Source organism: Rhinoraja longicauda, chromosome 37 (genome assembly GCF_053455715.1).
Source record: "Rhinoraja longicauda isolate Sanriku21f chromosome 37, sRhiLon1.1, whole genome shotgun sequence".
Taxonomy (NCBI): domain Eukaryota; kingdom Metazoa; phylum Chordata; class Chondrichthyes; order Rajiformes; family Arhynchobatidae; genus Rhinoraja; species Rhinoraja longicauda.
Window position 1 is genome coordinate 13,100,931 of NC_135989.1, and position 18,548 is coordinate 13,119,478.

Sequence of the window (18,548 nt, forward strand, 5' to 3'; positions counted from 1 at the left end):
AGTGCATGTAATTGTGACAAACTTTCTGAAACCTGGAGATTCTGGGGGTAGGTTGATACAGTACAACACTGTACTATTGTAGTGTTAACAAGCATGCAAAAAAGTGTGTTTTAATAAACTTTCTTTTTGCCAATACATTGGGCTTATTTGTGATTGTGTTGGCCTGTCTGCAGTTGAAGAGCATGGGGGGGGGGTTTAGTTGCAGAGCAAGAGATTTTGTTGTTGCATCTTTGGAATATTGAATCTTGGGTATTGTCTTCCCCTAGCTTGGGTGGCACGGTGGTGCAGTAGTAGAGCTACTGACTCACAGCGCCAAAGACCCAGGTCCAATCCTGACTGCAGGTGCTGCCTGTACAGAGTTTGTACGTTCTCCGTGGGTTTCTCTGGGTGCTCCGTTTTCCTCCCACACTCCAAAGACCTACAGATTTGTGGGTTAATTGAAGGTAGACACAAAATGCTGGAGTAACTCAGTGGGACAGGCAGCATCTCTGGAGAAAAGGAATGGGTTCAGACTGTCTGAAGAAGGGTCTCGACCCATTCCTTCTCTCCAGAGATGCTGCCTGACCTGCTGAGTTCCTCCAGCACTTTGTGTCTATCTACGATATGATAGAAACATAGACAATAAGTGCAGGAGTAGGCCATTCGGCCCTTCGAGCCAGCACTGCCATGTTCAGTCATTTAAAAAGGGGATTGAGCAACTAGATCTCAACGTGGTCAAAAAGACCCACTTCAAAATTTAATCACTGCTTTACTCAGTCCGACCTGTGCGAGATAACCACTTATTAGATGTTTGCGCAGTAATCAGCCAGAATTTGATCATCCAAAATCAAGATTCAAGATTCAAGATAGCTTTATTCACAAAATGCTGGAGTAACTCAGCAGGTCAGGCAGCATCTCGGGAGAGAAGGAATGGGTGACGTTTCGGGTCGAGACCCTTCTTCAGACTGATGTCGGGGGTGGGACAAAGGAAGGATATAGGTGGAGACAGGAAGATAGAGGGAGATCTGGGAAGGAGGAGGGGAAGGGAGGGACAGAGGAGCTATCTGATTCAAGATAGCTTTATTGTCATCCAAATTGGACGAAATTCAGTCACCCACAGTCCAACAACAAAAGCATCAAAATAGGCATTAAAATTACACAACCCCCAAAACACACAAAAGAAACATCCACCAAGAAAACATCCATCACAGTGAGTCTCCTCCAGTTCTCTCCTCACTGTGATGGAAGGCCACAATGTCTTTTCCCTTCTCCTGCTGTCCTCTCCTGTGGTCAGGTTGTTGTGGTTGCAGTGCCTCGTTCCTGCTTTCTCCCCATATCCCTTGATTCCGTTAGCCCTTCGAGCGAAATCTAGCTTTCTCAATGAATGATGTGCGTGAGATAACCACTTATGAGGTGTTTGTGCAGTAATCAACCAGAACGAGAATGGTGGTGGACCTTGAAGGGCCAAATGGCCTCCTCCTGCACTTATTTTCCATGAATTTAGAAGGATGAGAGGGGATCTTATCGAAACATGTAAGATTATTAAGGGGTTGGACACGTTAGAGGCAGGAAACATGTTCCCAATGTTGGGGGAGTCCAGAACCAGGGGCCACAGTTTAAGAATAAGGGGTAGGCCATTTAGAACGGAGATAAGGAAAAAACTTTTTCAGTCCAAGAGTTGTAAATCTGTGGAACAGGGTACTGATTGAGAATGATCAGCCATGATCACATTGAATGGTAGTGTAAGAAAATAACTGCAGATGCCGGTACAAATCAAAGGTATTTATTCACAAAATGCTGGAGTAACTCAGCGGGTCAGGCAGCATCTCGGGAGAGAAGGAATGGGTGACGTTTCGGGTCGAGACCCTTCTTCAGTCTGAATTTAGACTTCTTCAGACTTCAGGATTCAGGAAGTCTGAATTTCAGTCTGGAGAAGGGTCTCGACCCGAAACGTCACACATTCCTTCTCTCCTGAGATGCTGCCTGACCTGCTGAGTTATTTTGTGAATGAATACATTGAATGGTGGTGCTGGCTCGAAGGGCCGAATGGCCTCCTCCTCCTGCACCTATTTTCTATGTTTTCTATGTATTTTCTATTATCTTTTATAAATAAATATCTTTATTTGATAGAACTTCATTTGTCCCAGGAGGGGGATTGAACTCTCTTTGTTGTGTAAACCAGCATCTGCCACACTGTGCAACCACTGCCCGAGGGGGTGGGGCAGGGCAGGGCAGGGGGGAGCTCGGTGGGCTGGGGTGCAAGAAGGCGCTATACAAATGAAGGCACTCCCCTGCTTTGTGACGCCCGCCGTTTGTTACGACGGGAGAGGCGGAGCCCCAATGTAGCAGCTGCCCCACAGTGTAGCAATCCCCGGGTCACGTGGGGGAGCCGGTCACATGACTCTGGACCATGTCTGTGCCGGCTGGTGGAGGCTGCAGCGCTCCCCTCCTCTCCCTCCTCCTCCTCCTCTGTCCCGGGACACTGGGGGTCGGGGAACCCAGCCCCAGCTGTGGCTACCAGGTGAGTCTCCACCCGCGAGGAGGGAGGGGGAGTGGGGAAGAGGGAGGGGGAGTGGGGGGAGAGGAGATTGGGGAAGAGGGGAGTGGGGGAGAGGGGAGTGGGGAGGGAAGAGTGGGGAGGGAAGAGTGGGGTGAGGAGATTGGGGAGTGGGGAGGAGGGAAGGTAGAGTGGGGAGGGAAGAGTGGAGTGGGGGAGAGAGGAGTGGGGAAGAGGGGAGGAGGGAGGGGGAGAGAGAAGAGGGGGGTAGTGGGGAGGAGGGGAGTGGGAAGGAGGGAGGGAGGGAGAGGGGAGTGGGGGGGAGGGAGGGAGAGGGGAGTGGGGGGGAGGGAGGGAGAGGGGAGTGGGAGGGAGGGAGTGGGGAAGAGGGGGGAGTGGGAAGAATGTGGGGGGAGAGAAGGGGAAAAGGAGTGGGGGTGAAAGAGTGTGGGGTAGGTGGGGAATGGGAGGGGAGAGAGAGAACACATCATAAGGTGTAAGAAAATAACTGCAGATGCTGGTACAAATCGAAGGTATTTATTCACAAAGTGCTGGAGTAAGAACACATCATAAGGTCATAAGTTATTGGAGCAGAATTAGGCCATTCGGCCCGTCAACTCCATTCCGCCATTCAATTATGGCTGAGGGGAGGGGGGGGTGTCCTTCCTTGTAACTCTATCCCCTCCCTCCTGAGTGTTTAGTAACCATTTATTAGTGACTCGAAGGTAGACACAAAATGCTGGAGTGACTCAGTGGGTCAGGCAGCACCTCGGGAGAGAAGGAATGGATGGTGTTTCGGGTCGAGACCCTTCTTCAGACTTCTTCGAGCCTGAAGAAGGGTCTCGACCCGATACGCCACCCATTCCTTCTCCCCTGACATCCCCCTGAAACGTCACCCGTTCCTTCTCTCCCGAGATGCTGCCTGACCCGCTGAGTTAATCCCAGCTTTTTGTGATACCTTCGATTTGTACCAGCATCTGCAGTTATTTTCCTGCACATATATTAATGACTGACTATATTGGGGTCTCGACCCGAAACGCCACCCATTCCTTCTCTCCCGAGATGCTGCCTGACCTGCTGAGTTACTCCAGCTTTTTGTGTCTACGGTTTAAACCAGCATCTGCAGTTCCTTCTTACATACATTAGTGACTCTCCCCTTGTAGTTCAGCAACTATATTAGTGTCTCTCTCCCCTTAGAGTTCAGCAACTATATTGGTGTCTCTCTCCCCTTGTAGTTCAGCAACTATATTAGTGACGAAGCCATTAGTTTAGTAACTATATGCGTGACTCTCTTCCCTTCAACAGTATCTATACACTGTAAATAGATTGTTTGTAATCAAGCATTGTCTTTCTGCTGACTGGTTAGCACGCAACAAAAAGCTTTTCACTGTACCTCGGTAAACATGACAGTAAACTGAACTGAGGTTAGGGGAATAGGGGGATAAAGGGTACAGACGTTGACAGCATGCAAAGCATCAAGAGAATGAAGGGGCATAAAGGTGGCATATCAGTGTGCCGCAATCTTTAACTGGCTCTGGAAGGATATATTTTTTTGGTGCGTGTGTAACTATTTTGTTTTTGCTGTGTGAAATATAGTTAGTTCAGGATATCCTCTTACTGTGGTAATGGCGCAATAACGTACGGACGGTCCCAGTTTAGGGAAGTGAGTTGTGTAAGTTCAGAGTCTCGAGATGCAAAGGATAAGGGGGGAGTCTTTTAGGACCGAGATGAGAAAGTTTTTTTTCACACAGAGAGTGGGGAATCTGTGGAATTCTCTGCCACAGAAGGTAGTTGAGGCCAGTTCATTGGCTATATTTAAGAGGGAGTTTGATGTGGCCCTTGTGGCTAAAGGGATCAGGGGGTATGGAGGGAAGGCAGGTACAGGATACTGAGTTGGATGATCAGCCATGATCATATTGAATGGCGGTGCAGGCTCGAAGGGCCGAACGGCCTACTCCTGCACCTACTTTCTATGTTTCTATCTTGAGGGAGCAAGATAGCATCTAATTGAAAGATAACGCCTCTGGGTGTTATTTTAGTTACTTGTTCTCACGTTTTTTTAAATGCTTGAATCCACATCCTTCTGATGTGGAGGCAGAGTAACAATTAAATGCTGTGGACATTTTTCTCGGCACCAGATAATTTGTCATGAAACATTTGTGCTTTGACAATCCAGCCAACTTCCAGCTGTGAGTTGAACCGAATCTGATCCAATTGAGGGCGGCACGGTGGCGCAGCGGTAGAGTTGCTGCCTCGCCGAACCAGGGACCCGGGTTCCATCTTGACTACGGGTGCTGTCTGTACGGAGTTTGTACGTTCTCCCCGTGACCTCCAGTTTCCTCCCACGCTCCAAAGACGTACAGGTTTGGTGAAATTGTCCCTAGTGTGTGTAGGATAGTGTTCGTGTACCGGGGATCGCTGGGCGGTGTGGGCTGAAGGGCCTGTTTCTGCGCTGTATCTCTAAACTAAACAATACAATACAATACATCTTTACTGTCATTGTACAGGGGTACAACGAGATTGGGAATGCGCCTCCCATACGATGCAATAAACTAATTAGCTAGTCAGTATTAATTTAAACAACCCAATGAAACAAATTAGAACAGTTTTAAACAGAATAAAGTGCAAGTAGATCTGTGCCGGTTCACTGTGCGATGTGACCATCTGGCTCAGCAGGACCGGTTCATAGCAGCTATGGCCCTGGGGATGAAGCTGTTCCTGAGTCTGGAGGTGCGGGCGTAGAAGGCCTTGTATCGTCTGCCCGGTGGTAGAAGTTCGAACAGACTGTTGCAGGGGTGTGAGGAGTCTTTGTGGATACTGGTGGCTTTTCTGAGGCATCGTGTGTTGTAGATGCCCTCCAAGGCTGGTAGCTGTGTTCCGATGGTCCTCTGAGCTCTGTGGACTACCCGCTGAAGAGCTTTCCTCTCTGCCTCCGTGCAGCTGAGGTACCACACAGGGATGCCATGCGTTAGGATGTTCTCTATGGTGCAGCGGTAGAAGGTCGTCAGCAGCTGTTGGGGTAGACCAGACTTCTTCAGTGTTCTCAGGTAGAACAGTCTTTGTTGTGCCTTCTTGACCAGCGCAGCAGTGTTATTGGACCACGTTAGGTCCTCCGTAATGTGAGTGCCCAGAAACTTGAAGCTGGACACTCTCTCCACACTGTCCCCGTTGATAAAGATCGGGGCGTATTCCCCGTTGTGTGACCTACGGAAGTCGATGATCAGCTCCTTGGTCTTGGTGGTATTTAGGGACAGGTTGTTATCAGAGCACCAGATGACTTGAGAACAGCCCACTGCCCAAGTTGTGTTTAGTGGCTTTAATCCCATATCTCAATGGTTCAGTAGTACTTTGTCACATGTACCTAGTAGATGCATTGGAGTTTCTTTGTTTTGTGCACAGTTCAGTAAAATCGTACTGTCCCAGTACAAAGGGTTGTCCTAACTGGGTTGCTGATTCTGACTTTGTGTTGTTGCACTTGGATGTATACACTTACCGTGTGTATGTGCGTGTGTGTGTGTGTGTGTGTGTGTGTGTGCGTGTGTGTGTGTGTGTGTGTACGCACTTATCATTGTCTCACACCAAGAAAACAAACCCTTTAGCTCAGGGCTTATGGTGGTGTAGCGGTAGAGTTGCTGCCTTACACGCCAGAGACCCAGGTCCAATCCTGACTGCGGGTGCTGTCTGTACAGAGTTTGTACGTTCTCCCTGTGACTGCATGGGTTTCCTCCAGCTGCACCATTTTCCTCCCACACTCCGAAGACGTGCAGGTTTGTAGGTCAACTGGCTTGGTATAATTGTAAATTGTCCCTAGTGTGTGTAGGATAGTGTTAGTTTATGGGGAGCGCTGGTTGGCACGGACTCGGTGGGCCGAAGGGCCTGTTTACACGCTGTATCTCTAAATTAAACTCAATGATGATATTTCAAATGGGAATGATTGGACATTGGGGAACGTATGTGGAAGGCGAGAGATATTAAAGTCTAGATCTGTTCATCAGTTGGTTGCCGGTCACTAGCTAGCCTCTGTTGCCTGCTGTCCTCACCAACCCCTCTGCTGCTGCCTTCTGTTTAGTTTAGAGATACAGCGCGGAGTTTAGGAGCAGGGAGGTTCTGCTGCAGTTGTACAGGGCCTTGGTGAGACCGCACCTGGTGTATTGTGTGCAGTTTTGGTCTCCTAATCTGAGGAAAGACGTTCTTGCCTTAGAGGGAGTACAGAGAAGGTTCACCAGATTGATCCCTGGGATGGCGGGACTTTCATATGAAGAAAGACTGGATAGACTGGGCTTGTACTCGCTGGAATTTAGAAGACTGAGGGGGGATCTTATAGAAACATATAAAATTCTTAAGGGGTCGGAGAGGCTAGATGCGGGAAGATTGTTCCCGATGTTGGGGGAGTCCAGAACCAGGGGTCACAGCTTAAGGATAAGGGGGAAGTCTTTTAAGACCGAGATGAGAAAACATTTCTTCACACAGAGAGTGGTGAGTCTGTGGAATTCTCTGCCACAGAAGGTAGTTGAGGCCAGTTCATTGGCTATATTTAAGAGGGAGTTAGATGTGACTCTTTTTGCTAAAGGGATCAGGGGGTATGGAGAGAAGGCAGGTACGGGATACTGAGTTGGATGATCAGCCATGATCATATTGAATGGCGGTGCAGGCTCGAAGGGCCGAATGGCCTACTCCTGCACCTATTTTCTATGTTTCTATGTTTTTTTACCGCTGTGCCACCGTGCCACAACACTGGTGGAGATTCCACCCCAAGTTCCAAGGCTTCCAGACCTTCCTGAACAACAGAACTCGAGATTCAGAATCAGTAAACAATTGAGACGGCCTTGAGGTTGTTAGGAGTTTCAACATGTTTGTCGAAGCTTCTGTTCGTCTCAGTTTAGATTAGTTTAGAGATACAGTGCGGGAAACACGCCCTTCGGCCCACCGAGTCCGCACCGACCAGCGATCCCCGCACACTAACACTACCCTACGCACATTAGGGACAACTTGCATGAATACAGAGCCAATGAGCCTACAAATCTGTACGTCTTAGGAGTGTGGGAAGATCTCGGAGAAAACCCACGCAGGTCACGGGGCGAACGTACAAACTCCACACATACAAGCAGCCACAAGTAGTCGGGATCGAACCTGGGTCTCTGGTGCTGTACCCGAGCTGAAACATCGCCTTCTCAGATGCTGCCTGACCCGCTGAGTTCCTCCAGCACTTTGGGGGGTTTTTTTTGCTGTAGATTCCAGCATCTTTAGACTTAAGAGATACAGCGCAGAAACTGGTCGTTCGGCCCAATGAGTGATCGCCCTGTACACGAACACTATCCTACACACTGGGGAACAATTTACAATATTTACCAAAACCAATTAACCTACAAACCTCTACCACTGTGCCGCTCAAATGGCCAGGCACTTAGCGAGGCTCCCACCTGCCTTTCTGGAGAGCGGGGTAATCGAGGAGTCTTCTTCCTACGAGTTCAGAATGAACAGCTAAGGGTCTATATTTTACAGACAAGAAACTGTAGATGCTGGTTTACATACAAGGACACAAAGTGCTGGAGTAACTCAGAGGGTCAGGCACCATCTCTGGAGAACGTGGACAGGTGATGATTTGGGTTGGGGATCGTTCCTCTAGGATTTGCTTCAATAGACAATAGGTGCAGGAGGCGGCCATTCGGCCCTTCGAGCCAGCACCGCCCTTCACTCTGATCATCCACAATCAGTAACCTGTATCCTACGCACACGAGGGACAATTTACAATATTCACCAAAACCAATTAACCTACAAACCTGCACGTCTTTGGAGTGTGGGAGGAAAGCTGAGCACCAGGAGAAAACCCACGGGGAGAACGTGCATACTTCATACCCACAGCGGCCGCAGTCGGGACAAAGAAAGGATGTAGTTGGAGACAGGAAGGCTAGTGGGAGAACTGGGAAGGGGGGGGGGGGGGGGAAGAGAGGGACGGAGGAGCTATCTGAAGTTGGAGAAGTCGATGTTCATACCGCTGGGGTGTAAGCTGCCCAAGCGAAATATGAGTTGCAGTTCCTCCAATTTGCGGTGGGCCTCACTATGAATAGAGGGATATGCATCAGGTACAGGCAGGTGAGGTGAGTTGAACTTGGCATCATGTTCAGCACAAACCTTGTGGGTTGTAGTGTTGTAGTTCGTGACCTATTAACAGAATAGTCAGACAACCAAAATCGTTTAACCTCTTTATTCTACTCACCCAGGTGGGAGAGAGCCTAGATACCGGAGCGTTCAGAAACACTCAGGAAACTAGTGTAGTCTCTCTCTCTCTCTCCGAAAGCTTACATTTACACATCTTTTATACCCTAAATACATGTGCCAGTATTTTTCCATCACTGCCTTATATGGCAAGTTTACAATGCCCTATAAATCTTTATGTGTCTTTCGGGACCTCCGTCGTGTCCATCGTGACCATCGTGACCTCTTCTTTCTTGGGAACAAAGGGCAGTACATATGGCAAGATGTTCTTCTTAACACTTCAAAGCTTTGAGGCCAGTTGCTGATATCAGAGGATACGATCAGCCATAAACCGTGCTTCCATGCTGACAACAGGATGCCCCAGGAATAATCCCAGCTGGAGCTTTTACACTCCTGCAATAAAACCCACATAGCTGCATTCGCAATGTTATCCCTTACATTAGGCCCCGTTGCTGTGCTGTGCTCTATGCCGGGTGTTCACGTGTTCTCCTCTCCACAGGCCTGCCCTGCTGTTAATTCCAGAATGCTGAATGTCCACCTGGTGCCCCACACCCACGATGATGTGGGCTGGCTCAAGACGGTGGACCAGTACTATTACGGAGGTGATTATGTCTATGTTCCCTACCTACTCCTCGGTTTAGTTCAGAGATACAGCGCGGAAACAGGCCCTTCGGCCCACCGCGTCCGCGCCGTCCAGCGATCCCCGCACGCTAACGCTACTCTGCCCCACACACACTAGGAACAATTTTACATTTACACCCAGCCAATTAACCGACAAGTCTGTACCTGTCTTTGGAGTGCGGGAGGAAACCGAAGATCTCGGAGAAAACCCACGCAGGTCATGGGGAGAACGTACAAACTCTGTGCAGACAGCGCCCGTAGTCGGGATTGAACCCGGGTCTCTGGCGCTGTGAGGCAGCAACTCTACCGCTGCACCACCGTGCTGGAATTAGTGCCTTGCCCCTACACCAGAGCTGGGGTCACGGCACAAGGGGGTACTGCTACCATTAGCAGCTGTGTGTGTGTGTGTGTGTGTGAGAGAGCTTGTGTGTCAATGTGTCAGTGTCAGTGTCTGTGTTATTGTGTGTGTGTGTGAGTGTGTGTGACAGTGTGTGTGTGTGTCAGTGTGTGAGTGTCAGTGTGTGAGTGTCAGTGTGTGAGTGTCAGTGTGACTGTGTCTGTGTGTGTCAGTGTGTGTGTGTCAGTGTGTGTGTGTCAGTGTGTGTGTGTCAGTGTGTGTGTGTCGGTGTGTGTGTCGGTGTGTGTGTCAGTGTGTGTGTGTCAGTGTGTGTGCGTATCAGTGTGTGTGCGTGTCAGTGTGTGTGCGTATCAGTGTGTGATAGTGTGTGTGTCTGTGTCTATCAGTGTGTGTGTGTGTCAGTGTCTGTGTCAGAGTGTGTGTGTCAGTGTGTGTGTGTGTCAGTGTGTGTGTGTCAGTGTGTGTGTCTGTCAGTGTCTGTGTGTGTGTGTGTCAGTGTCTGTGTCTGTGTCTGTATCAGTGTGTGTGTGTCTAGATGAAGAAGGGTCTCGACCCTAAACGTCACCTCTCCATGTTCTCCCGAGATGCTGCCTGACCCGCTGAGTTACTCCAGCTCTTTGTGTGTCTCTTGTGTTTTCTGACTGTTGGCAGACCAATTTTCCTGCTGGGATGAGTAAAGTTCCATCGCATCGCATCGCATCGCATCGTCCCCGTGTGGGTGTGTAATGTTTGCCGGGACGTTTCAGGAATGGTTGCTTGCTTCCTTCTGTCAGGCAGGATGGAGATTCAGCGGGCCGGCGTGCAATACATCCTGGACTCAGTCATCGAACAGCTGCAGGCAGACCCCACCAAGCGCTTCATCTACGTGGAGATTGCCTTCTTCTATCGCTGGTGGAAGCAGCAGACCGAGGCCACGAAGAAAGTGGTGACGCAGCTGGTCAACGAAGGTATGAATGAATGAATGAATGAATGAAAAGTTTATTGGCCAAGTGATATTTCCTCTGTCCCTCTCTTCCCCTCCTCCTTCCCAGATCTCCCTCCATCTTCCTGTCTCCACCTATATCCTTCCTTTGTCCCGCCCCCCCTGACATCAGTCTGAAGAAGGGTCTCGACCCGAAACGTCACCCATTCCTTCTCTCCTGAGATGCTGCCTGACCCGCTGAGTTACTCCAGCATTTTGTGAATAAATCCATACAAAACATGTAGTCTTCCCATTGACTGGTTAGCACTCAACAAAAGATTATCACTGTAGCTCGGTACACGCGACGATAAAATAAACGGAGAACTTATGGGCTTATGGGACTCTGTCCATTAATGGCGGCACGGTGGCGCAGCGGTAGAGTTGCTGCCTTACAGTGCTTGCAGCGCCTGAGACCCGGGTTCGATCCTGACTACGGGCGCCGTCTGTACGGAGTTTGTACGTTCTCCCCGTGACCAGCGTGGGTTTTCTCCGAGATCTTCGGTTTCCTCCCACACTCCAAAGACGTGCAGGTTTGTAGGTTAATTGGCTTGGTGTAATTGTAAATTGCCCCCAGTGTGTGGGGATCGCTGGTCGGCACGGACTCGGTGGGCTGAAGGGCCTGTTTCCGCGCTGTATCTCTAAACCTAAACTGACTAAACTAAACCAGAGAGTAGTCCCGAACTATGATCTACCTCAGTGGTGACCCTCGGACTATCATTGATCGGGTTTTGCTGGCTTTATCTTGCACTAAACGTTATTCCCTTATCATGTATCTGTACACTGTGAACGGTTCGATTGCAATCATTTATTCACAAAATGCTGGAGTAACTCAGCAGGTCAGGCAGCATCTCAGGAGAGAAGGAATGGGTGACGTTTCGGGTCGAGACCCTTCTTCAGACTGATGTCAGGGGGGCGGGACAAAGGAAGGATATAGGTGGAGACAGGAAGATAGAGGGAGATCTGGGAAGGAGGAGGGGAAGAGAGGGACAGAGGAGCTATCTATTATCGATTGTAATCATGTTAAGTCTTTCCATTGACTGGTTAGCGCGCAACAAAAGCTTTTCACTGTGCCTTAGGAGAATAACTGCAGATGCTGGTTCAAATTGAAGGGATCACAAAATGCTGGAGTAACTCAGCGGGTCAGGCAGTATCTCAGGAGAGAAGGAATGGGTGACATTTCGGGTCGAGACCCTTCTTCAGTCTGAAGAAGGGTCTCCACCCATTCCTTCTCTCCTGAGATGCTGCCTGGCCCGCTGAGTTACTCCAGCATTTTGTGATCCCTTCGATTTGTACCTTGACACACGTGATAATAAACTAAACTGAACTTAATTTAGTGTGGAGTACTAGTCTAGAGAGTTAGATAGAGCTGTAGGGGCTAGCGGAATCAAGGGAGATGGGGAGAAGGCAGGCACGGGTTACTGATTGTGGATGATCAGCCATGATCACAATGAATGGCGGTGCTGGGTCGAAGGGCTGAATGGCCTCCTCCTGTACTGTACACATGGGAATAAACTAGGCTGGCAATCTCTGAGTGCTATGGGGCGGTGCTGGGTCGATGGGTTGAATGGCCTCCTCCTGTACTGTACACATGGGAATAAACTAGGCTGGCAATCTCTGAGTGCTATGGGGCGGTGCTGGGTCGATGGGCTGAATGGCCTCCTCCTGTACTGTACACATGGGAATAAACTAGGCTGGCAATCTCTGAGTGCTATGGGGCGGTGCTGGGTCGAAGGGCTGAATGGCCTCCTCCTGCAACTACCTGCACTGTACACATGGGAATAAACTAGCGTTATGGGCCGGTGCTGGGTCGAAGGGCTGAATGGCCTCCTGTACTGTACACATGGGAATAAACTAGGCTGGCAATCTCTGAGGGCTATGGGTCGGTGCTGGGTCGAAGGGCTGAATGGCCTCCTGTACTGTACACATGGGAATAAACTAGGCTGGGAATGTCTGAGCGTTGTGGGTCGGTGCTGGGACTGACCATCACCTGCCTGGCTGCTGTAGGTCGGCTGGAGTTTGTGAATGGAGGCTGGTGTATGAACGACGAGGCAACCACACACTACAGCTCCATCATCGACCAGATGACCCTGGGCTTCCAGTTCCTCAACAACACGTTTGGGGAGTGCGGCCGTCCGCGCGTGGCCTGGCACATCGATCCCTTCGGTCACTCCAGGGAGCAGGCTTCCCTCTTTGCGCAGGTAGGACTTGGAACTCCGATCAACAGCGTTAACCAAAACACACACCTCCACGGCAGGCCGCCAGCACTTCCAGATTTGTCTTTGTCATTCCACCGTCGCGTGCCTGTGTTGTGCCTGTGTTCATAAACCCCTAAACCGGGTGGCGCAGCGGTAGAGTTGCTGCCTCGCAGCGCCAGAGACCCGGGTTCCATCCTGACCGCGGGTGCTGTCCGCACCGAGTTTGTACCTTCTCCCCGTGGGTTTTCTCCGGGTGCTCCGGTTTCCTCCCACATCCCAAAGACGTGCAGCTTTGTAGGTTAATTAGTGGCGGTCACGGTGGCGCAGCGGTAGAGTTGCCGCCTTACAGCGAATGCAGCGCCGGAGACTCGGGTTCGATCCCGACTACGGGCGCCGTCTGTACGGAGTTTGTACGTTCTCCCCGTGACCTGCGTGGGTTTTCTCCGAGATCTTCGGTTTCCTCCCACACTCCAAAGACGTGCAGGTATGTAGGTTAATTGACTGGGTAAATGTATAAATTGTCCCTGGTGTGTGTAGGATAGTGTTAGTGTGCGGGGATCGCTGGGCGGCACGGACCTGGTGGGCCGAAGGGCCTGTTTGTGCGCTGTATCTCTAAATCTAAAAAAAAATCTAATTGGCTTCTGTAAATTGTCCTCGGTGTGCAGGTTAGACCTAATGTAAGCAGTGGTTGCTGGGCAGTGTGGATTCGGTGAGCTGAAAGGACTATTTCCAAACTAATCCAAACTATCTCCCAACTAAACTAAACTAAATCAATGTTTCTTATTGTGTGTGCTCAGTCCTTGTTATCTGTCTTGTACTGCTTACTCTGTAAGCTTTGGGTGAACAAGGAATTTCATAGCACCCTGGTGTATAAATATATATATTTTGGAACAAATATATTTAAAGCTTGTTCCCAGGTATCATACACCCAAGTAGGGCGGGTCAGGCAGCATCTGTAGAGAACATGGATAGGTGACGTTTCAGGACAGGACCCTTCTCCAGGGATCTTTAGTCAGAGAGGGTGGTGAATCTGTGGAACACATTGCTACAGAGGGCTGTGGAGGCCAAGTCAGTGGATATTTTAAAGGCAGAGAAAGACAGATTCTTGATTAGATCGGGTGTCGAGGGTTATGGGGAGAAGGCGGCACGGTGGCGCAACGGTAGAGTTGCTGCCTTACAGCGAATGCAGCGCCGGAGACTCAGGTTCGATCCCGACTACGGGCGCCGTCTGTACGGAGTTTGTACGTTCTCCCCGTGACCTCCGTGGGTTTTCTCCGAGATCTTCGGTTTCCTCCCACACTCCAAAGACGTACAGGTTTGTAGGTTAATTGACTGGGTAAAATGTAAAAATTGTCCCTAGTGTGTGTAGGATAGTGTTAGTGTGCGGGGATCGCTGGGCGGCGCGGACTCAATGGGCCGAAGGGCCTGTTTCCGCGCTGTATCTCTAAATCTAAAAAGAAAAGGCAGGAGAATGGGTTTAGGAGGCGGAGATCAGCCATGATTGATTGGCGGAGTGGACTCGATGGGCCGAATGGCCTAATTCTCCTCCTATAACTTGTGAGTACTGACCATACAATTACCCACGGATTCTGACTGACCCTCTGGCTATTTCTGGCATCTTTTTGTTTTGGATTTGAGCATCTGCAGTTCTCAGATGAAGTCCTTCTAAGAAGGGTCTCGACCTGAAACGTCACCCATTCCTTCTCTCCTGAGATGCTGCCTGACCCGCTGAGTTACTCCAGCATTTTGTGAATAAATGCCGTTCTCAGACGATCATCTCCTTGGTCCTCTCCCTGCAGATGGGGTTCGACGGTTTTTTCTTTGGCCGTCTGGATTATCAGGACAAGAACGCCAGAGAATATAGCCGGGAAATGGAACTGGTGTGGAGAGGCAGCGTCAATCTCCCCAAGCCCAGCGCCGACTTGTTCACAGGTGGGTAAAGATGTTCTCTGTTTGTGTCCTCAGCCGCCGAAAACGATGTGTTCAAGAGAGAGTTAGATTTAGCTCTTGGGGCCAAAGGAATCAAGGGATATGGAGAAAAAGCAGGATCGGGGTACTGATTTTAGATGATCAGCCGTGATCACATTGAATGGCGGTGCTGGCTCGAAGGGCTGAATGGCCTCCTCCTGCACCTATTTCCCTATGTATCTATGTGGTGGCATTGAACATTAGGGCAGCACAGTAGCACAGAGGTAGAGTTGCTGCTCGGGGACTCGGGGTTTGATGCTGACTAAGGAGTTTGTACGTTCTCCCAGTGACCTGTGTGGGTTTTCTCCGGGATCTCCGGTTTGCTCCCACACTCCAAAGAATAGAAACATAGAAAATAGGTGCAGGAGTAGGCCATTCGGCCCTTCGAGCCTGTACGCACCGCCATTCAATATGATCATGGCTGATCATCCAACTCAGTATCCCGTACCTGCCTTCTCTCCATACCCCCTGATCCCTTTAGCCACAAGGGCCACATCTAACTCTCTCTTAAATATAGCCAATGAACTGGCCTCAACTACCTTCTGTGGCAGAGAATTCCACAGATTCACCACTCTCTGTGTGAAAAGAAACTTTCTCATCTCGGTCCTAAAAGACTTCCCCCTTATCCTTAAACTGTGACCCCTTGTTCTGGACTTCCCCAACATCGGGAACAATCTTCCTGCATCTAGCCTGTCCAACCCCTTAAGAATTTTGTAAGTTTCTATAAGATCCCCCCTCAATCTTCTAAATTCCAGCGAGTACAAGCCGAGTCTATCCAGTCTTTCTTCATATGAAAGTCCTGCCATCCCAGGGATCAATCTGGTGAACCTTCTCTGTACTCCCTCTATGGCAAGAACGTCTTTCCTCAGATTAGGAGACCAACACTGTACGCAATACTCCAGGTAATATGGGGGAAATGGACGGGAATATGGGGAGAATGAGTGTGGCGCGGCGGTAGAGTTGCTGCCTCACAGCGCCGGAGACCCGGGTTCAATCCCGACTACGGGTGCTGCCTGTACGGAGTTTGTACGTTCTCCCCGTGACCTGCGTGGAATCTCCGGTTTCCTCCCACACTTCAAAGACGTACAGGTAAGTAAGTTAATTGGCCTGGTACAAAATGTAAATGACCCTAGTGTGTGTGTGTGTGTGTGTGTGTGTGTGTGTGTAGGATAGCGTTAGTGTACGTGGTGATCGCTGGTCGGCACACACACGGTGGGCCGAAGGGCCTGTTTCCGCGCGGTATCTTCAACATCTAAAATTTAAATTTTATCTCCAGGTGCCACCAAGTAGCATCTTGTGGTGTGGAGTAATGGTTAAATTGCTGGGCTTGCATGCAATGTTCTGCTCCGCCGACCTGGAAAAGCAAGTTCGATTCCCACTCTGGAAGTTAAATTCAAGTGCATTAAAATTTAGAGATACAGTGTAGTATACGTCGATCATCAGATTATCCTTAGTGTGTAAGATGGTGTTCGTTTACGGTGTCATCGCTGGTCAGCACGGACTCGGTGGGCCGAAGGGCCTGTTTCCATGCTGTATCTCTAAAGTCTACACGCAGTAAAGAACAGGCAATTCAACATCCAACCGGTTTGGCTCTGACCTTAAGATTGTAAGTGATAGGAGTAGAGTTAGGCCATTCGGCCCATCAAGTCTATTCCGCCATTCAATCATGGCTGATCTATCTCTCCCTCCTAACCCCATTCTCCTGCCTTCTCCCCATAAACCTCAGGCACCCGTACTAATCAAGAATCTGTATATCTCTGCCTTAAGTATATCTATTGACGACCTCCACAGCCTTCCGTGGCTAAGAATCCCACAGATTCACCACCCTCTGAATGAAGAAAGGAGGTGAGGAGGAACTCATTTAGTCAGAGGGTGGTGAATCTGTGGGACTCATTGCCACAGAGGGCTGTGGAGGCCAAGTCAGTGGATATTTTTAAGGCAGAGATTGACAAATTCTTGATTAGTACGGGTGTCGGGAGTTATGGGGACAAGGCCGGAGAATGGGGTTAGGAGGGAGAGATAGATCAGCCATGATTGAATGGTGGCGGAGTAGACTTGATGGGCCGAATGGCCTAATTCTGCTCCTATAAACTTGTGAACTCTCCCACTAGTGGAAACATCCTCTCCACATCCACTCTGTCCACATACACTGGAATTTAGAAGGATGAGAGGGGATCTTATCGAAACGTATCAGATTATTAAGGGGTTGGACACGTTAGAGGCAGGAAACATGTTCCCAATGTTGGGGGAGTCCAGAACAAGGGGCCACAGTTTAAGATTAAAGGGGTAGGCCATTTAGAACTGAGATGAGGAAAAACTTTTTCAGTCAGAGAGTTGTGAATCTGTGGAATTCTCTGCCTCAGAAGGCAGTGGAGGCCAATTCTCTGAGTGCATTCAAGTGAGAGCTAGATAGAGCTCTTAAGGATAGTGGAGTCAGGGGGTATGGGGAGAAGGCAGGAACGGGGTACTGATTGAGAATGATCAGCCATGATCACATTGAATGGTGGTGCTGGCTAGAAGGGCCGAATGGCCTCCTCCTGCACCTATTGTCTATTGTCTGTCCAGGCGATTTGTCAGGATAGTTACGCCAACGTTCTTACTGTGTCCTCTCAGGTGTTCTCCCCAATGGATACAACCCTCCCCTGACCTTGTGCTGGGACGTGCTCTGTTCTGACGAGCCCATCAAGGACGATAAAGAACTGGACGAGTATAATGTGAACGAAAAGGTGTCGTACTTCCTGCAGGTTGCTCGGGATCAGGTGAGTCGTGAAGGTCACAATGAAGTGGGCGGATGTTTAGATTTAGATTTTTTAGATTTAGAGATACAGCGCGGAAACAGGCCCTTCGGCCCACCGGGTCCGCGCCGCCCAGCGATCCCCGCACACTAACACCATCCTACACCCACTAGGGACAATCTTTACATTTGCCCAGCCAATTAACCTACAAACCTGCACGTCTTTGGAGTGTGGGAGGAAACCGGAGATCTCGGAGAAAACCCACGCAGGTCACGGGGAGAACGTACAAACTCCGTACAGACGGCGCCCGTGGTCAGGATCGAACCTGAGTCTCCGGCGCTGCATTCGCTGTAGGCAGCAACTCTACCGCTACATTTGCCCAGCCAATTAACCTGCAAACCTGGACGTCTTTGGAGTGTGGGAGGAAACTGGAGATCTCGGAGAAAACCCACGCAGGGAGAACGTACAAACTCCGTACAGCCGTTTAGTTGGTTTAGTTGTCACAGGAGGTTTAGTTGTCACGTGTACCGAGGTACCGTGAAAAGCTTTTTTTGTTGTGTCCTATCCAGTCAGCGGAAAGACAATACATGAGGGGGGGGGGGAGAGATTTAATAGGAATCTGTTATTAAACAAAGTGTAGACACAAAATGCTGGAGTAACTCAGCGGGTGTAGGCAGCATCTCGGGTGAGAAGGAATGGGTGGCGTTTAGGGTCGAGACCCTTCTTCAGTCTGAAGAAGGGTCTCGACCCGAAACGTCACCCATTCCTTCTCTCCCGAGATGCTGCCCGACCCGCTGAGTTACTCCAGCATTTTGCGTCTGCCTTCGATATTAACCAGCATCTGCAGTTGTTTTTCCTACATAATTAAGCAATGGGTGGTGGGTGAATGGAACGAGCTGTCGGAGGAGGTAGTTGAGGTAGAGACTATCGCAATGTTTAAGAAACATTTGAACAGGTACATGGATAGTGAAGGTTTGGAGGGATATAGACAATAGACAATAGGTGTAGGAGGAGGCCA

At 49.8% G+C, this 18,548-nt stretch overlaps 1 protein-coding gene across 1 annotated transcript in view; it reads left to right on the forward strand.

Annotated features, from left to right (window-relative positions):
* Window positions 1–2,389: 2,389 nt before the first annotated feature.
* The window catches only part of man2b1 (mannosidase, alpha, class 2B, member 1), a 55,061-nt gene continuing 38,902 nt past the window's right edge, over window positions 2,390–18,548 (forward strand). Inside the window, exons 1-6 of the mRNA XM_078429319.1 lie at window positions 2,390–2,500; window positions 9,192–9,294; window positions 10,445–10,618; window positions 12,637–12,830; window positions 14,627–14,759; window positions 17,409–17,554. Coding sequence (XP_078285445.1) covers window positions 2,390–2,500; window positions 9,192–9,294; window positions 10,445–10,618; window positions 12,637–12,830; window positions 14,627–14,759; window positions 17,409–17,554 — 861 coding nt within the window. The remainder of the gene's footprint in view (window positions 2,501–9,191; window positions 9,295–10,444; window positions 10,619–12,636; window positions 12,831–14,626; window positions 14,760–17,408; window positions 17,555–18,548) is intronic.